Consider the following 20,007-nt stretch of genomic DNA (forward strand, 5'->3'; position numbering starts at 1 on the left):
GTGGATCGTAGTGCTTTGTCAAATATTGCACATCAGAGCTTTGGCAAAGTGCATTTGGGTTATTATTAAGAATGCATTAACGCATGGGTTTTAGCAATGAGATGCACATGGCATCACAATAGAGTAGTTGGAATGGGCTAAAAAGAAGGTTCTAATCATGACACCTAATTTACAACACATTATTCTTATTTCATGGATTTGAGGTGGTGGTAATTGTAGGGGTTTATTTACTTTCATGTGATAAATCTGCATTTTCTTTCATTTAGGTTATGACGATAATTAAACCATGCCAATTTTATGTGTAGTTGAGCCTTTCCCCTGTATCTGTAGGCACTGTTTTAATGAAGATCTATTACTATTATTATAATTAATAATAAACTGTATTTATAAAGTGCCCATATAATATGTGGCACTGTACAATAAATAGGGGTTGCACATGACAGACAAATTCAAGCAAACATTAACACAGGAGGAGGAGAGGACCCTGCCCCAAAGAGCTTACAGTCTAAAAAGTGGGCGGGGCCGGGGAGTAATACACAATAATGTTTGCTTGTTCAAATATGCTAAAAAAATGTTCTTCATATGACCGCTATCAGGGATATTCAGCGATGGCTGCTAACTGTTCAGAAACAAAATGCCTTAAACCATACCCGTTCCATTAAACATCACATGTATTGTTGAAATGAATGCGTATGTTTCTATTTTTTACCTGCTATAAATTTTCAGTTAAACAGCTGAACCCGAAGAGTAACCAGTATTTTTTCCCCCGTCGTAAACAGATTTTATAATTCCTCTGGGTAAATCTGTCACGGAATCATAACTTAACTAAAGGAGTGTGACTCATATGATATAGAACCAGTGTGACTTTCCATTCTGTTATTTGCAGGGACATGGAGAAATAATACGATTTAGCTCTATCTGATTAAAAAGAATTGAACTTGATCGCAAGGCAAAATTTCACAAGTAGTGTTTTAGATCGTTTAAATTGGCGTGGGAGTCATTCTGTTTTTCCTTTTTCCCTTTTAAAGAACACAAAAGAAAAAATATCTCTCTAAAAACTAAACATCCTTGAAAGTGCTTGGTAAAAGGATATCTAAATCTAATAACAAAAATATAATATGCTGCAGCATACCAGTCTTTAGATGTTTTGTATTATTGTTGTATTCGTTTTCTTTTTTCAGCGCGAACACACTAAACCTGTTGATTCTCGAAGATATTCAGTAACTTTTAAACTATCTGTGTACTAAACTGTCATCTTAAACATAATGCTGACCATTATAATCAGTTTCCAAGATTTTGTGAACTACACAATCCCTTCGTCTTTAAAGCAGAACAATAGTTCTGTAAAAACATATTTGCGACCAGGCAGGTTTATTATTGTGAGAGGTACAGGTATCCCTGCAAAAAAACACACTGAACTTGCCTGATCGCTTTCTTTTATGTGCATATGCACAGCTCAGCAAGGCTTCCAGGACTGAATGAATGCACGTGCACAAGAGTTTTGGCATCCCGGCCCAGCCATTCAGGATGCCCAAAAACTAAGCCTTGAAAGACAAATGGAAAAAGATGGCGGCACCTATGATAATACTGGGATAGGTTAATGTATTAAAAAAATTGCAATCACACACGAAAGGTTATTTAATTGCAGAAAATCAAAAAATCTGGGCTGCCCCATTTGCATTGAAGGACCTGCCTGATTGCAATTGTTTAAGTAGAGTTTTTTTATTTCTGCTTTAATAAGGAAGGGTGCCGAAATCAGAAGGGTCTAAGGTGGCAGCTTTGTTCTTTCATGCATACATTATGGGGAGTAAGCTTTGACACGCTAGGAAATGTGTTAGTGGAAGGATCACAAGGTCAAAATAAAGAAAAAGCTTTAAAAAGGAAATTAATGGAGCCATTTTATTATTGATTTATAATGCACCATCTTCTTTTTTTAGTGCTGCACAAAGCAGGAACAAACATAGTTGCATTGTACGTTGTATAACAAAACATAGAGCAACTACAAGAAGCAATGTGCAGAGAACCTTGCCCTTGTGATTCTACAGTGTAAGGACTGGTTATGTGTGTAATATTAAAGTTTTTATTATTTTTTTATTTAGATGTATATTTTTTTTTTATCAGAACACCGTTCTGAACATGCTTTACATATTGATCTATTTCTGGGCCTGACTTATTAAAGTGCTACAAGCCTGGAGAATATAGACTATTATTGGAGAGCCATGGGAGAACCTGGAATGAATTTAGTCAAAAATTAAAAACATTTGTCAATAATATGAATTGATTTTAGGAAATCCAGAAGACCCGGATTACCCATGTTCACCCATGATAGTCTACCTTCCCCAGTCCTGGAGAGCTTTATTGATTCAGGCCCTTTAATTTCCAGTGACCGCAGTGTAGAGTGCACGTTGATGACATAATTTTAGTGCAAACTGATTTCAGCCTGGCCAGTCAAGAGGTTGAAGACTCCAAACCCCAAAAAATACACTGATAATTTGAAGCACCTGCACAAAAAAAAAAACAATAAGCTCACCTAACTTTAGTTCCACGTTAGGGTAGGCAAGCAAGCACAACATTAAGTTTGGAGCCATGGTCCATGAATTAATTATCCGTATAAACGATAGACTAATCACATGTATAAACACGCATATCAGTTTTTGCAAATTAACACTGTTGATACAAGCTTTTTGACTTTTCAAATATTTAATTGTCTATCACAAGCATGTAAAACTTTTATGTGTATTTTTTTTCTCCCTTTTCTAGACTATATTGGATATGACTTTTGGGGCAGGAGGTCACACCACATCAATTCTGAAGCAGGCTTCTAATATTAAAGTATTAGCACTAGACAGAGACCCCACTGCTTATGCCATAGCACAGCGTTTGTCCTACTGTGATGGGTAAGTGTAGCATTTGATTAATCATTGTTTCTCTTGAAAACACCAAATCTGTGGGATATATATTTCTCATTGGCTTTTCAAGCTGCCTAGTGTCAAAAGGACTGGATATGAAGCATATCTTTGTTGTAGTGGGGTAATTCCCAAAGCTGTTTAAAAGATCTCTTTATTGCCAAGTCTGCCTACTGACATCCAGTTCATAGTGACATCTTCATTCATTCAGAGATGCTGCACTGCAGATCTGAACTAGCAATTTATAGACACAACTGATGTTTTGATGTTGAATAGGTGACTGGGATAAATTCACAGCGGCACATATATCTGATAAAGAGATCTATAAACACATTTGTACTTTTATTATTGAATGTTACGTTAAAGTTTCAGTCTACACAAAAGTGAAGCAGGGCTTACTACCGTGTTTCCCCGATGATAAGGCATCCCCATCAAATAAGCCACGCCCTGATTTTTGCTCAAACAAGTGAGGGGGTCATGGAAAAATGTGTATTGCCAAAGGCAGTTCAGAACTAGACATTGTTATCTCTGAAACCTATACATTTTTCAACCATGTTTAGGAGTTGCCTACATTACCTCAAACCAAATGTCATTCTAATTAAAGCAAATCAGTCACAAAACAGTCATACTCCTGTGATGTTTCATTAGAAACGTATCTCTGGATGCTGTATGATGTTGAATTTTGGATATGTTTTGCAAGATTATGTTTACAAAATGCTTTCCTGTAGGGATTGCTGAATAAAAATGCAGGCTTTTTATTTAGTTCTTATGCTTATTGAAAAATAGATTCATTTATTGATCATAAATTAAAAATCATGAGAAAAACATGGGGGTATTTTGAATTCTTGTTGCCTACTCTGCATTAGGGTTCATGTAAACTCACATTTTTAGAAGCTTAAACCTACTCAGCAACATGATTTAGAAGAGGGGTGGCCAAAGGCAAGAATGAAAACTGGAATATCTATTTATGTAATGTTCTTGCCAGTATGCAATACATTAGGTTTGGATTCACAATGTTGTGATAAAACAACTCATACATTTTAAAAGAGCCATCAGTACACACCAACACTTTTTTCATTTATTTTGTAATGAAGAGCAATACACCATACAACTTGTATGGTGCACTGTGGTGAATTAGAATGTAAGTCTTTTATAGTGCATAGGAGATGTGCATGAGGATGCAATTTAAAATCTTGACACAACAAACTTCATATTTTTTGTGCACCTAGGTGCCACACTGTACAACTTAAGTTTTACAGCACTCCAAGTTAGAAATTTATCTGTGTAACACAAGAGATTGGGGGGGGGGGTATTCCAATGGAGGCAACTGTTCCAGATTATTTTTTTAAAGATGGGAATATCAACTGTTGAATCTCTGGGATAGGAAGTAAAGGACAATTCCCAAACTGTACACAAGCACCAAACTATGTTTTAGTCCAAAAGCATTAAAAATGATATAAAGTTTACACTATAAGGAAACTTGAGGCTACCATATCAAAAATGTTCCTGATGTTTACTGATTACTTGTACAGAAATGTTTTTATTTCTGGGTGTGACAACATCGAGGAGATCTCCCTGACTTTTCTATAATGCCAGTAAAAGAAATACGAGAAGTTGTCGTCACCTGGACAAAAAGGGCACTTGCTGGAAAATTCTAATCCTTCTTTGTTCTAAAAAGTAATCAGTATTTTTCTTTGGATGGGGACAGTAATCAGAACACCTAGAGAGAGGGCAAAGCAGGGGTGACTGACAGAAAATGTTATTACTCTTTGCAGCTACGCAGCCCCATGTTTAAAGAAGGAGGTTCGGTGGCACATGGCAGGGGAGAATAGGAGAATCACCAAATCTTGACGTTCTGTTTATGCTATGAATGTTTTTACATGCTACAAATCCAATCATGATTCATTAATTGTCTATTTTTTTCTGAAAACTAAACAAATCTTCATAATTACATTCAGAAGAAATTAACCAAATCAAATCAGTTTTTCCACACCAGCTGAAAAAGTGGCCTAGTTGCAGATATCAACCTAGAGATTAAAGATCCCTGCCAAAGCTACGTTTTTAATAACCAAGACGATGATTTGTAAATATTTGACATTAGCACAGATGTCTGATCACATAATTCTGTCATCCATCGTTTCAGATGACAAAGCAACTTACAGTCTATGCAGTGGGGCATCATTCAGTGGCAGTAGCCAGGAAGTTGTTTCAAAAACTGTTACCCAAAACAATCAGAGAAGTTGTGTTAGAGTATTAATTGTCATTGCAAGGCTTTACTTTTGATTTCGTGGGAGTAAGTAGAGAATGTTTAGCTCTTACATAGATAACCTCCCCATGTCTCAATGCATGTGTATGACCTTTTGTAACCAGCCAAAATATTTTTATACAAAAAGCACACCTCTACATAATTGATTAGCCTAAATAAATGCTTGTCTTATTTGCTGGGGGTATGTAAATTGCATAATAATTGCTGCAGACCCCCAGCTGCTAATATCCTGGAAAACCTTATCCAAGTAGATGGTTCTTTAGGGTTTTAAGATAAGTGTATGATGGATATGCAGCACTAAGAACCAGTCATAGGGAGAGATCTATGTCAGTGGCAATGTATAATACAAATAAACCCTTTCACACCCACTGAAAAGGGAGGCAAGAAAGGTGTACGAGATCCACAAATTAACCAATATCATTGCAAACTTTTAAGGCTAAGGAGCCTACGCATTGCCTACACACTGGAGACAATGTGTTCTATTTAATATACTGCATAGTATCAGAAATCATGGCCCAGAAACAGTAAATGATGAATCCTGCCGAGTTCCATATTTTACACTTCTGTAGCAAATTCTCAGTCAGGCTTAACACCTTCACTTCCAGAATGACTAGAACAACCTGGTGTATCAGATACAAAAATTAAAAGACTATAAATGTTATTGTGGTCATTATTTTGCATCTGAGCACTGTTTGTAATTCACAGCATGTTTGTAGCTGCTTCCTGTTCATCTATTTCACCAGTGCCTGCAAGGGGATTCTTGGGGTAGTTGTTAATGATGCCAATGGACTATGCCTCCATAATGTTTATCAAAACAGCCACCAATTTGTTAATGAAAGAGGAAAGGGACAAAGTGTATATAACCGAACGTAAATCAACAAAAACCGTCATGGCAGAACCAGCAATGATGAAAGCTTTAGATTTAAAAATGTATAAAATTTTGAAGTGGCCACTCCATTGAAAGAAGCACAATTAAGAAAGAAAGTTATAGCATTGTCATTCTTTAACAGGAAGTGTTTAAAATGACCTCCATGGCAAGACCACCAGGCATTATTTTAAAGAAATCTAAATATTTAAAAATTTTGGTATTTACCTGTGAAACTTCAGCATGTTAAAAGTTCAAGTGTCTGTAGTCTTAGCCCCTACTAACATCAAATCGACAGTCAAGCCTGATACGGTTTCCTAATGCATCAAACCATGGAAACAAACTTTTGAACCATAACAGGATTTTTCCATTAAAAGTTAATGGAAATGTTTAAAGTTTCGTCATGACCTTCCTTTCACATCTTGATAACATCACTTTTGTGTTTGACCTTAAAATGGAGTCCCTGGTAGCAGTATTGTCCAGGAGACCAACCAAAAGAATTTAAAAATATTTGACCATGAAGAAACGTACCTGGAAAATATTCACAATACCATATCCTATTTTATCCAGTGGCCACATCTTTTCTCCATAACCAATATGTTGTTCTACCTTTCTTTCTAGCCACTACAGTAAATCCACTTTCATTGGACACTGAAATACACTGTAGCCCTAACTTCCTTTAAGAATTTCTATCACTTTTAGTCGCTGCGTCTTAGTATGATTCAGGAGTTTAAGAAAGCAGGTCTTCAGAAAAAATACTACTTCTGAAGGAAGAGCCTGGTGATGGCGTGGAGGACATGGCATCACTGACCTCCGGGTCATCAGGGCAGCCTTTAAGAGACTCCTAAGCGTCTTCTGCAGCTGTAAAAGAGTGGTTGGTACCTTGGAAATCATATAGGGAAAGTGTGAAGGAGTAAATTGAATTCTGTGCTCAAAGAGCGTGGAACATACGTGTTGAAAAAGCTTCCATTTGCGGGATACCTCCCTGGAGTAATCAGCAAAAATGACATAGAAAAGCTTGCAACAGTCAGTGTAATCCAGGTACTTTGCAATACAGGTGGCAGCCCTTTTTGGTCCCTGGTGTGGGGGCCCAGTCGATGTGCCGTGTTACACTTTGCAGATGTGATCAAGGCACAACAGTTCAGAGATGGTTGTAGTACAGAGGTCAGGCAGCGTACTTGGTTTGATAGATTTAGGAAATCCTATGATTTGTAAATTGTTCTGCTGAGATCTGTTTTCTAGATCTTCGACTTTGTCAGTCGGGGTGCGTACTTAAGACTTCAAGGTCACTAACTGTGATCTGGTCTGGAGCAGGTCATCTTTGGTGGTTGAAATTCTAGTTTCAGCAGTTGTAAGCCTGGTGGATTGAGCTTTGAGCTCCTGCCTTAGCGGTTTTATCAACTTGCCAGATACCGTGTCTATCACATGCTGTGTAGTGGGATTAAGAAGGATTGCTACTGCCTCTGCTCTTTTAGGTCAGGAGGGGGTTGAGACAACTCACCCTCATCAGCTTCAGTAGTAAAAATAGGATGTAGTAATGGCGCATCCGCCATCTTGGATCGCAATGCACGGATCTTGTCTCTTTGCTTTCCCAGAGCTCGGGAGCAGAAATCCTTCCATTTTGAAAAAATATAGTGAGAATGGTGACTTACTGAAAACTAGCTGACTGTATTCAACATATGGTGAGCCAGTTCTGTGGAGTTGATGGAGTGCAGCCAGAACACATTGTATTCTGTCGTAAGGATTTTCTAGTTTAATAGTGCCTTAAAATGTATAGCTTCATTTTCGGTATAGCGTAGACAGGACCTGTCATTTTTTTCGCTGTCTCTGTCCATTTAGAAAACTTCCCTTAAATTCTTGCTTCAGAAACAAAACAAGAAGGAAAGTTTACAAAGTAAGGGGAAAGTTCCTCTTAGACAGTAGTCCCCATAAGATTTCCCATCACCTTTCTTTTGGGAACACCTATAATGTTTGGTATTTCTCAATTCCTGTCTCATGGACAATGGTCACCAGTATAAATTGAGGGACAAATCTCTCTAATGGGGACTCAAAAAATCAAAAACTTAAGCATTTACCTATAAATCAAAAACTTTTTTTTGACTAAACTTTTACGGTCAGCCAAAAAGTCTAAAATCAATAGTGCATATATTTGGTATACTGATAATGGTAAATGTCATTTCCAGCACTTATGCACTTTAGTAGGGATGAACAGTTCGACATACAGTGAAATGTTAACCTTATCATGCTAAGCTTGCTTAGTTGCTTATTAAAGTTGGCTCATTCATGCTGCACCATTTGTGCAACAAGTAGGATCACTGAGAGACCTCTACTATTCAGCCCGTGTGCATACAGCATCTGCTTCACCGTCCATTGATAATTGGCTTCTTAAGCCTTTTTGTCTATGGAAAAAGTTTTCTTAGGGCTCATCTAAACAGCAACCCTTTCACAACCTTTTCTGCTTTGAAAGAAACATTCTAAAAGTAAAATCATTGAACTCAGAAGTGTTGTCCTTTGGATCCCTTAAGTGAAAGGTATGATATGGAACACCTTCAAAATCTCTCATTTGTAAGAGATGCTTGAATCCAAGTTAATGTTTGAAAAATTGTTAGAAACAATTAATAACAAGCAGAATGCCTAGTCTTGTAGTTTTGTAGTCTGCCTTTTTTTGCTCTTCAGCATCAGTTCATTTGCGAAATAGCATATCATTTTAAGAAATCCTTTTCAGGTTTGCTGGATCACCCAAGTTTACTTATGATAGTCTATCTCTAGTCTTGCAGAGCTTTAATAAATCGTGGCCAATAAGTCACCAATCCGTGTTGTACCAGTGACCAGAGAGAAACTACAGTGTAAGCCCTTCTCGTCAGTCTAATGGTTTTACAGGCGCACTAATGAGTATAATTTTGTCACTGTAGCGTTGAAAGCAATGCTTTATATTGTAAAGTTCCTTGTTTTGGAATTGTTGCACTATTTTTGGACCATTTTAAGAGTATTAAATGATGTTTCTGCATTTGAGCAATCTAGTCATAACTGTTTTTAATAACTTATCACGGTTGACAAAATACAGTTACACCATTGTGTTCTGGAGACAACAAACAATAGCTCTTGCAGTGGCAGCACCTGGGTCCTCCCATGTCGAAGAAGTTCAAGACCCAAAATGATCATGAAAGGTAATGGACGCATTTGGAATAACGCAGGTATTTTAAAGACTGACTATAAAAGGGCCAAACAGTTTAGTGCACAATACTGCTCTAGATTTATGTGCCAATTAATAGAGAAAAGCTGTGGAAAGGTGTTTTCGTTTCTTTTTTCAGGACAATGCACCTGCCTACAAAGCCCACATGACTATGCATGATTTAAGGAATTTGTTGCTTGAGAGCATAGACCATCCACCATACTCACCAGACCTTTCTCCATCTGACAAGCTTAAACAAGCTCTTACTGATCTCTGCAGCTCCAGACAACATGGAACAATTCATTCTTAGAGTTTTAAGTCCTGAAGTCCTTCAAGTTGGTTCTCTAAGCAGCTCAGCACACCTTGCTCCCCTCTCTTAGCAGTTACAAAAACCTTCAAGTCTAATTATTTTGGAAAGACCTGGGACATAGAAAGGAAGAGTAGGCATATCTATTGGTGGTGGTCTTCCCACAGCTGCAAGGTTTCCTTTTCAGCAATGAAAGATGTTGGATGATATAGGCATTTGAATTCCTTTGCCACATGTCAAAGTTGTAGTGGTTTGTGTTTGTGAGAGTAGATGGAGTTATGGATAACCATTTTAAATTATGTAAAATTTGAGCCGTGTAAAAAAAGTTTAGATTTTGGTGTAAAAAACACCAGGCTTTTTAAATATTACTAAATCATATTGTTAATAATCAATTTTTCTCCTGTCTTGTATATACTGGCCTCAGTCATACAAAGGATAGCGGTAAGACTCAGCATGTGCAGAAATGTTGACTTAAGATGTAAATAAAATGGTCTGTGAGTATATTACATCCATAGGCCTGGTGGACACCACCTTTAATTCTCTACACTACACCAATCATGTCTTTTAATAAACACAGAGCATAGTATGGAGCCATCAGTTTCTAGCAAAGTGTACTTTGCACTTTGCCAGGTTATGCAACCTGGCTTGACATTATAAGTATACAGTAAGGACATATTTCTGATTTATAATTGGGTCCTTGAATGTAAAAAAGTACATGTATAATGGTTATCTTACTTGAGCATACTTTTTTATTTAAAAGTTCCTTATACTTGAGAGTTCACATACATCCTTTATAAAATCTTTGATTATGCATTGTTCAGACAACAATCCCATTGCTCTTTATTATGTCAGAGAACATCTTTGAAAGAAAACATTAAAATAAAATGTTCTTGTCTAGTTTTGTTGACACGTTGTCTGAAGGTCATGTACTTATTTTTTCATTTCCAATGACCTGAGATTGTTGGTTTGCTCGATGTTCTGAAGGATAACTAGATCTAAAATAGACCTGTATCTAGTGGGTGAAATATCAGTCATGTAGCACATTGAGAAAAGAAGGAAAAGTAATATTTATATAGTTATATACAATATTATACAATATTATATAGTATATACAATAGATATAAGCCTCATGTATAAGCAAGAAGGGGATTTTTCGGGGTGTGCTATTGGAGACTACTTTCTTACAACAGTTAAAGTGTAACTAAACTTCCCTCTCTTCCCTCTATTGCCGACACCAGCAATCCTTACCATCCTTTTCCAAGTTTGGGTCTTTAGCCATCTTGATTAGCCAGGCAGAAGATACATAACTCCAATACATTCACAGGTGAGTTCATTCATTCCACACAGCCGGGAGCAGGGTCAAACACTAAGCTGCACTGCTAAAAGATTAGCAGGCAAGTTTGTTTTGTTGCAGCAAAGATATTGGGCCTGATTTACTAAAGTTGTCCAGGGCTGAAGAACATAGACAATCATGAGTGAACTTAGGTGATTCAGTAAAACTGGAATGGATCTGGGCCAGGATTGAAGGCATTTCACAACTAATAGCAAATGATTTTAGGCAATCCACTGCAGGTTTGTTGGATCACCCATGTTCACCCAGTCTGTCTTCTCCTGTCTTGGAGAGCTTTAATAAATCAGGCCCGTTGTCGGTCCCTTCTGCAATAAAGAATAAAGAGCTGCTTGCTCACAATTTTTGCTTAGCTTAGCTAAATTTTTAGTTTAGCTTTGCAATAAACAGGTGGTCATGCAGTGGGGAGGGAATGTTTTCCGGGCACACATAAAAAACACCTCCTTGCATTCACCTGCAACCAGAATCCAATGAGCACTGCATACAATCACTGGGAATGTACTTCCTCGGGCACATGTTCAACAAAGTCCTTCATTGTGGCTTTCTCTATTACCAGTCATGGTCGAAATTCTATAGCAGATATGTCTCGGATTAGTAATTCTAGAAAAAATTATCTATACTGATATATTTTTTATATTATGTATATTGTATGTTGGTGGAATCAAGGAATATGGAGATTCAGTCAATCAAAGGAGCATTCCTTAATCAAGGAATATGCTATAGGTGTGTTTGGTTATTGATTTTTTGCAACTATTCCAGTTATTTAAAAATGAATGGAACCTTGGGAGAGGAGTAGGAGCCAATCAGGCCAAGAACATGTTGACTGGAAGAGAACAATGACTGCTCTCTAACTCTCCAATATCTATTAGTGGGAATGTGATCTAGCTGTACTGTTTTAACTTTAGTAGAGACAACTCAGGTCACTAAACTGATATCCGTGTAAATCTCATGTTTTTACTAAGAGGAAAAAGTGTGTTCTGTATTACTATCATAGAATGACAACTTTGCTATTATATTATAATGAGTGTGTTGTCCCCCCTAGAACAGGAAATGTCAGAAACACCAGGTACAAAAAAAAAGCAACCAAGAAAATGAACATAGGCACCATATCTGAGGACTGGTAAACTGCAGGATATTAAATTGTTCTTGGGTTTAGTTGCAATTTAAATTATAATTTAGCTGTTTCATACTAACCTGTACATGCATACTGTTTATGTCGTTAGCATCAAGAATGATCTATTGAGTCTTCTGATATAAAAATTAGATGAGATGTTTCCCACTGATAATATATGCTGTAGGCATCCTGCCTCATAGACAACTGACCACATTAGTATGCTGGATATCCGCGCAGTGCTCTTGGATTTTCTGAGTCACCCTAGTTTTCTAATTAATCAACTCAAAGCACACAGGAACTCATTCATCAAGCCTAACAAATTGCAGTGAAACCAGATAACTTGTTTGTAGATCTGGATGGGCATATACAGTATAACGAGGTTGTCTGAATGCATAGCTTTTTCTTGATGATGGGGTCACTGTGTAGGAGGGGTCCACCACAAATGGATTCCTTCTTCTGACATAAGCTTTATTTCACAGTTTAGTTTAGGGCATTGTGGTTGTTAAGTGGTTAGCATGGTGGTCTTGTAATTCTGTCCGGCATTCATTCCCTAACAGGGGCATGATCCTTATGAAATCTGTATATTCTCTCTGTCATTGCATGCAATTTTTTCTCACTTACTGGGAATGATGGGAGGGGGGAGTTCTGTCCAAATTACGTCTAGGTGTGTGTCCCAAATACTGTAAATGTGTCTGTGGCTTAAGGCTGTAAGCTTTTCCAGGGAAGAGACTGAGATAGATGCATCTTTATATTTTGCAGACCAAAGTGCAAAGTCCTAAAATCTAATTGCCCAGTCTTTGTGAAATGTACTTAATATTTAATTCTGAACCCCAAGCAGCTGAAAAATGCAATTATTAACACAGTTCTGCACCTAATAATACATAATTAAATGTACTATTTAAATTCCTACAATCTACAAGATATTTGGTGTTAGCTAAAGGCAATCCTCTGTTTAGCTGAGCTCTGGCTAGGGGAAGGAGAAACAGCACAAGGAGCTAATCATTTGTGCTTCAGTGCACATGTGCTAGCAGTGAACATGCAAATAGGAAGAGATTAAAGGAACCTAATTTGGCTGATTCACCTTTCATTGAATAGTCCTAGACTCGAGTAGAATGTGGAATTACATGCAGGTGTTATTTAACTGTGCTATCTATGTGCTAAGAGTTGACTGGTTGAACAGAAATATAAATCCTTCAGCATGTGAAACAGCACCCAATACCTTATTTTAACTGGTGTATTTAGCAATATGCTTGAAGCTTGGGTTTAAAGGTGCAGCTTGAAAAATATGGGCACGTGTTTTTCTCTAGGAAGTTTTTTACACTTTGTGCGAAAAGAGCTGTAAAAAAGTATGAGCATTATTCCAGGATATCACATTTTTAGCCCTTGTGTATACACACCGGCCACTTTATTGGGTGCATTTGGCTGGTATCGGGTTGGATCCCCTATTACTTTAAGAAATTTCATAATTCTTTGGGGCATAAATTCATTAAGATGCTGGAAATATTCCTCAAGGTTTCAATCTATATTTACATGATAGCATCACACAGTTGGTTTAGATTTGTCAGCTGCACATCCATGATGCAAATCCCCCATTCTACAACATGCTAAAAGTGCTCTATTGGATTGAGATCTGGTGAATGTGGTGGCCATTTGAGAATAAAAGGACAGCAACTATAGGTGGACTGTGGTATTAAGATGATGCTAAATTGGTACTGAGGGGCAAGCAGAATGAATCCATACTTTCATGTTGTCGACACCAAATTCTGACCCAACCATCCAAATTGCACAGCAGAATTTGAGACTCCTTAGGTCAGTCAACAATTTTCCAGTCTTCTAGTTTGGTGAGTTTGTGCCAATTATAGCATAAAGTGTCTATTATATAAGTTTCAGTCTATGTCTATTATAAAGTGTCAGACAGGAGTGGCACCCGGTATAAGCTCATGCTGCTGTAACCCAGCTGCTTCCAGGTTTGACATATTTGTGACCAGGCATTGTTTCTCTTGTCCAATTTTGTTAAGCCCATATGACCTGTTGCCTCAGGAAGCTGACAAAATCGACACCTGGTGTGGTCTACTACTTACTGTTTCAAGGTTCAACATGTTGGGCATTCAGACATGCTTTTCTGCATACCTTGGTTGTAATGAGTGGGTATTTGAGCTAATGTTACCTTATCAGCTCCAACCAGTCTGTCCATTCTCCTCAGACACAAAAACCCACAATTCACTGGATATTTTCCCTTATTTAGACTGTTCTCTGTAAACCCTAGAGATTATTGTGCACGGAAACCCCATCAGATCAGCGTTTTCTGAAACAAACAGACCAGCCTGCCTGGTACCAACATCCATGCCATGTTCAAAGTCACTTAAATCACTTTTCTCCCCCATTCTGATGCTTGGTTTTAACTTCAGCACGTCATCTTTTTTATTATTATTATTAATAATAATAATAATAATAGTAATAATAATAATAAACAGGTTTCATATAGCGCCATTATATTACGCAGCACTGTACATTAAATAGGGGTTGCAAATGACAGACAAATACAGACAGTGACACAGGAGAAGGAGAGGACCCTGCCCCGAAGAGCTTACAATCTAGTAGACAAGGCTTAACATGTCTAGGTGCATAAAGTTACTGCCATATGACTGGCTGTTTAGATTAGAAGTTTTCATTAATGACCAGTTCAATGGGTGGACCTAATAAAGTAGTCGGTGATTGTATATACTAGACACTGCTTTATTTCTACATTGATTTTAAAAGCACTACACAAGTGCCCTTGAAAGTGCAAACCCATGTGAAATAACAGAGTACCATGGTTGAGGTCCATCTCTAGACAAAATGGTGTAATCTGATTTGAATAGAGCAAAAGAGATATCTGGATAAGAAAATACCATACTACATTTTTTGGTGGTTGAAACAGTTCATAGATAAGTTAGCTGTTTGCCTTTACTTATTATTACTGCCTACTTGGCTTCGTAACATTCACAAATATGGGCATCTGGGCGTATATATGCCATATCTGCAATTTGCTCCCAGTCCAGCCCTGCTGTACTCATTCATCCTGTGCGATGAGTCTCAGTCCTGTGGCTCTAGAACTATTCGTCTTGCAAGCAATATGCTGCCTTGGGTTAACCTTATGCATGAACAAGAAATGGCTGTGCTGTTTAGGAAGACTTTGACCTGCCAACCGCTAAATACAATGTGATTCATATACAGTCAGGCAGAACCCATCTGCCTTCTTAATCACTAAAAATGCTATGCTATTTTTAGATGGGAGAACACGATAATAGATTTTTGGCATATTTCACGAAAACCGTGCTTTCGCTTGAAATTCTGAGCCCAGGCCAAGAGAAGATATTGCGACGTGGAAAATACATTCAGAGTCACATCCAAAACAGGGGCCATGTGTCAGCGTGATCCACTTTTGTTTGGTTCACAGATACAACATATAGGTCTGCTATACGTGCTGAGATATTTCCACTAGACTAAATAAACTGACAAGTCATAAAGTGAACTTTTCCTAACAGAAATATGGGACTGCGATTGCTGACCTTCTCCAAAATTGCTGATTGCTTGCCAGCCAGTTTTTTTTTCGAATTGATACATTTTGGGTGACTAACCAAAAGCATAAGAAATGATAAAGTCGGAGAAATAGCATTGACAGAATGGGAATTCAGCAATTGCAGTCACTATGTTTCTTAAAGGCAAAGTTTCTTTTAAAGTTGACCTGACGTAAAAAAAAAGGGTGCATTATCCAATGGAATAGACAAGAATAGTTCATCTTGGGGATTAAAGTCATCAGGTTTCCTGCTCTGTACTTTCTCCATCCTTTATTGGTTACATTGAGAAGAAGAAACATGACTACAAGGGCTGTTTTACAAGTAGTGAGCCTAACATATAAATAATAAAAATATTTGTAAAAACTCTGTAAATTAATAAAATATAAAGCCTTAGATCAAATTGACCAAAAAGTTTAAGTATGTCTAATATATATTTTTTTTAAAACAAATTTAAAAATTGGCGTTTTGTTTCATCAGGACAATACGCCAGCACACAAGTCAGCTGTTGCAATGGCCACAACTCATGAATGCGGCTTTTAATTGTTAGAACACCCACCTTATTCGCCAGATATGGCCCCATCAGACTATTATCTTTTTGGAATTTTAAAGAAATACTTAAAAGGGAAGACATTTGACTCTGATGATGATGTCATCAAGGCTTTTGAGGACTTCCTTGAGGGCCAAGATGTTTAGTTCTATAAAAAGGGTATAAAGGCCTTAAAAGAAACATCTGAAAGGTGCATCATGGAGAATATATTGAAAATGTATAGAAAATAAAGTACCTAGCTTTTGTCTTTATGGTTGAGACTCATTATTTGTCAAACAGCCCTTGTACTGTTATTTTTATACACTAGGCATTAGTGATGTAACATGTAAAAGGAGAGTGAATACTAACTCCTGTGTGTTTAACTGATAACTTTTAGTACAATTATCTTTAAAATGGTGTCACCAGCAAACCACATAAAACTGCCATTTATCTGTCCACAATCCTTGGATATCTTCGCCGTGGATTGACTGGAAGCTGCACCATTTGGAAAGTGCTTCTTTTGTACAGGCCTAACAGTCAAATTCTGGGACCTTCCTGGACGAGGACAGGGAGGATTTAATGACCTTTTGAGTTGATGAATTATCTACCAACAGTCTTCAGGGGTAGGTCAGTGACCGAGCTGTAGTTTAGGGTCATGGACCCAGCTATGCGGACTGCTAGGGCTACTATGACCCCCAAACAAGTTGTAAAAAATAAAATCTTTCTTTTTGATAGTTTACATATGTGTTTCCCTATTTCTCATTCCAGCAGCTACATAAAGAGAAAATAAACACTCTTGGTAAAAGGGAAACCTTTGACATGCAAGTAGAGAAAGGGGCTAAGCTAGAGAATTGACTAGGCAAAAGTCCTTGTTAAAAAGCGTATTGCAAACCAATAAAATAAATTAATTTCAAGAAAAAAACACTAAAGGTAAACATGTATAAAACTTGATTTTTCTATGCTTCAACCTGCAATAGGTTACAAAGGGCCATTTTAAAGCTTAGTTAAGTGTGATATTTTTTTCTAGTTTATAATATTGTACAACACCTTTGAATAATTACATCTTCTTGTAATGTTTTGTAAAATAAAGACAATTATTTTCTTTAAGTAACAAAGGTTTGGCATGGCATTAAACTAATTAGGAACATTAGGCACTGAAAGAGGTTAAACAATTCAGCCACCAAGACTTATGAGCCTTCTCCTTCCACAGACTCGTGCTTCTTATATTCCTAATGTAAATCTGTATATTAACACATTTCTGGAGCTGTGTTCATTTGTGTGTATTATTTTTGCATGTTGATCAAATGAGTTCATTCATTTTGTCTTGACTCCAGCCATCAGTCAGATGGTAATTTCAAGCCGCTTTGACGCACATCTCAAAAGAAAGGTCAGCCAGTGGAATATTTTAAGTCTCAATGGCAATTTAAACAGAGCTGTGTGAAAGGAAATACTTTGTGATGCGTTTTCAAACTTAAACAAACATTCCCTGATTATTGGTTTTCTGATGTTGTTTAGCTCAGTAATTAAGTTTCATGGATACATCAGGTTGCTCTGGATAGCGTGATGGCGATTGATTGGGCTCTGCCTAGCCTTTGCGTCACTTTTTTATTATTTGCAAATTAGGTGCTGTTTACCACTGGGCACAATATTGACTGACAAAGTTCATTCAAGGCATTTGATGCTCATGAATTAATATTTTGCATTTTATTTTTTCCGCTAGCTTAAAGTCAACCTGTCACAATAGAAATATGGGACATCAAACAGTTGCTTTTTTCTCAGTCTTATGATTATCCTCCTACATTATTACTACATAGATCAGTGTTTCTTAACCAGGATTCTGTGAAACCCTAGGGTTCCTCGAGAGGTTGTTGTTGAAAAATGAGCAATTTGTGACTATGGGGTCAGTTTTAACTGATGGGTATCTGTAAGGGTGGCATTTTTCCCACTGTGCAACAATGTAGGAGGCATTCTTTTGACTGATCACCCTACTAATGTACTGTGAGCTGTAGATATAGTAATTATAGTAGGGGTTCCCTGAAGACCTGAAAGTGTTTTAAGGGGTTGCCTCATGTCGAGATAGAGAGTCAGTGGCCTGACCAAAGTCTGCAGGCAGTTAAAAAGACACGACCTCATTACCTACTTATGGTAAAGGTACAATGTTTGCATACAGGCCCCCGAATCACAAATGCCCTCTTTGCCACACTCTCTCTTTCCTGATGATAACTAGATGCGCCTGTGACTTACTCTCCCACATAATGGAAGCTCTATATTGATTCCTGACCTGGTACTTGCAGGTGGAGCTGAGCAATAATGTAACTTGTGGCCCAGAACCTATAGCAGTTAGTTTAGAGAGGCAGCAGAAAGCCTCAAATTGTGCACCTAGTAGCAAAATTTATCAGTTGGGTGAAGAGCAAAGTTCCAAACTTTCACTCTTCCAGAAAGGATGGTCTTTCTTCTTGAACCAAATTGTTGCTCTTCCTTCTCAGTTGGTTTTCCTTCCTTTTTGGTCTGATGTATAGACCTCCACAAAAATGTCACTATTCTCAGATTCAGTTTAAGCATTTATCCCCTTGCAGCTCTTCAGCCCTCTCCAGCTACCCACTTATATATACAGGATTATATAACTAGTGGTGCCCCCAAAGTATTACTTAGTGTTGTCTTTAGGAAGTATGTCCAGCATTCCCTCCTGTTCCCCACCTCTTATTCAAAACAATGATTTTAAATGTATTTTGCCTCACATGGTTTGAGGCTTTTCCTCCACCTCTATGAGGTTTACTATGAACTCTGCTACTGGATACTTATGGAAAGACTGTTTTAACCGGTTCCTTTGTGTTCAGATTTAAACCAGGAGTAATGGAGGGTAGGGGGTGGCAAAAATCTATGCTAAGGAAGTATTTATCTCCCACATATCATAGCAGCAAACCCGTTAGCAATGTGCAGTAACTGTTTAAAATCGTGTCACAATAAAAACAGTAGTAATTGACAGCAAACTGGTTCTTTAAAGGCCAATTACAGCCTACACTGATATTTAGGTTTTGTGTGGGCAAAACCAATTAACTTTTTATATCATTTAGATTCTCCAGCAGTGAGGCTTTAGTACAGTAGTTTTTCTTCACACCCTGCAACAAAGGCATACCTTGTTGTTTGTAGACTTTTATAGCTAGCTATTTTTTGTTTAAAGTGAACATTTGGTCTGTCCATAATCATTGATATATTTATAGTAAATCAGTTTTATAGTAATTGAGCTTTAAAGTAAGTCCTTCCTGGCTTCTGTAGCTACAGGCACTGTGAAATTATTCATCCTCACAATTTATAGCAGAGGCCCCAACATTCTTGTAAATATTCCCTCCCAGTTTCTACATTCACATATTTCTGCACTCCCAGAGCCTTTGCTCCTTGCTAACACTTATAGTTCTTCTTACAAAGGCAAGAGTTGACTTGTCTTGTCCAACATAAGGATTACCTTTTTTTATGTAAGGCAGAGTGAAGAACCATACTTTATACACAGTCCAAGATGTGCAATATGGTAAGTGAAAAGATAATATTAAAAGTTGTGTTTTCTACACTGAAAGAGAGAGTTTGAATAGTCTAGATCCTAAAGAACCACCTTAATCAGCAGGAGCTGTAAATATCTTGGAACTAGTAAATAGTTTAATTGTTAATGTTTCATTTTTTTACTTCTTGTTTGCTACATCAGTAGCCCACAAGTAGATCTGGTATTAATAATAATAATCAAGACGACCACACTGAATTAATACTTTGACTTTCAACTTGGTGTTCATCAACTTTTTTTCTCTACCACAACCCCACAAACTATTGAGTGAACATAGAAAGATAGTAATGGGTGTTTGTTGGATAGTGACTACACGTATTACAAATATGATATTGTAGTTTTAGCTTTTTGGAGTTGTATGAATTGCTAAAGCTGCTTTATATGAAATCG

At 37.4% G+C, this 20,007-nt stretch overlaps 1 protein-coding gene across 3 annotated transcripts in view; it reads left to right on the forward strand.

Annotated features, from left to right (window-relative positions):
* The window catches only part of METTL15 (methyltransferase 15, mitochondrial 12S rRNA N4-cytidine), a 134,886-nt gene that overhangs the window by 68,480 nt on the left and 46,399 nt on the right, over positions 1-20,007 (forward strand). For all 3 annotated transcript variants that reach the window (XM_072421845.1, XM_072421844.1, XM_072421846.1), the window contains one exon: positions 2,761-2,897. In XM_072421845.1, the coding sequence (XP_072277946.1) occupies positions 2,761-2,897 (137 nt within the window). The remainder of the gene's footprint in view (positions 1-2,760; positions 2,898-20,007) is intronic.

This window comes from Pyxicephalus adspersus, chromosome 9 (genome assembly GCF_032062135.1).
Source record: "Pyxicephalus adspersus chromosome 9, UCB_Pads_2.0, whole genome shotgun sequence".
Taxonomy (NCBI): domain Eukaryota; kingdom Metazoa; phylum Chordata; class Amphibia; order Anura; family Pyxicephalidae; genus Pyxicephalus; species Pyxicephalus adspersus.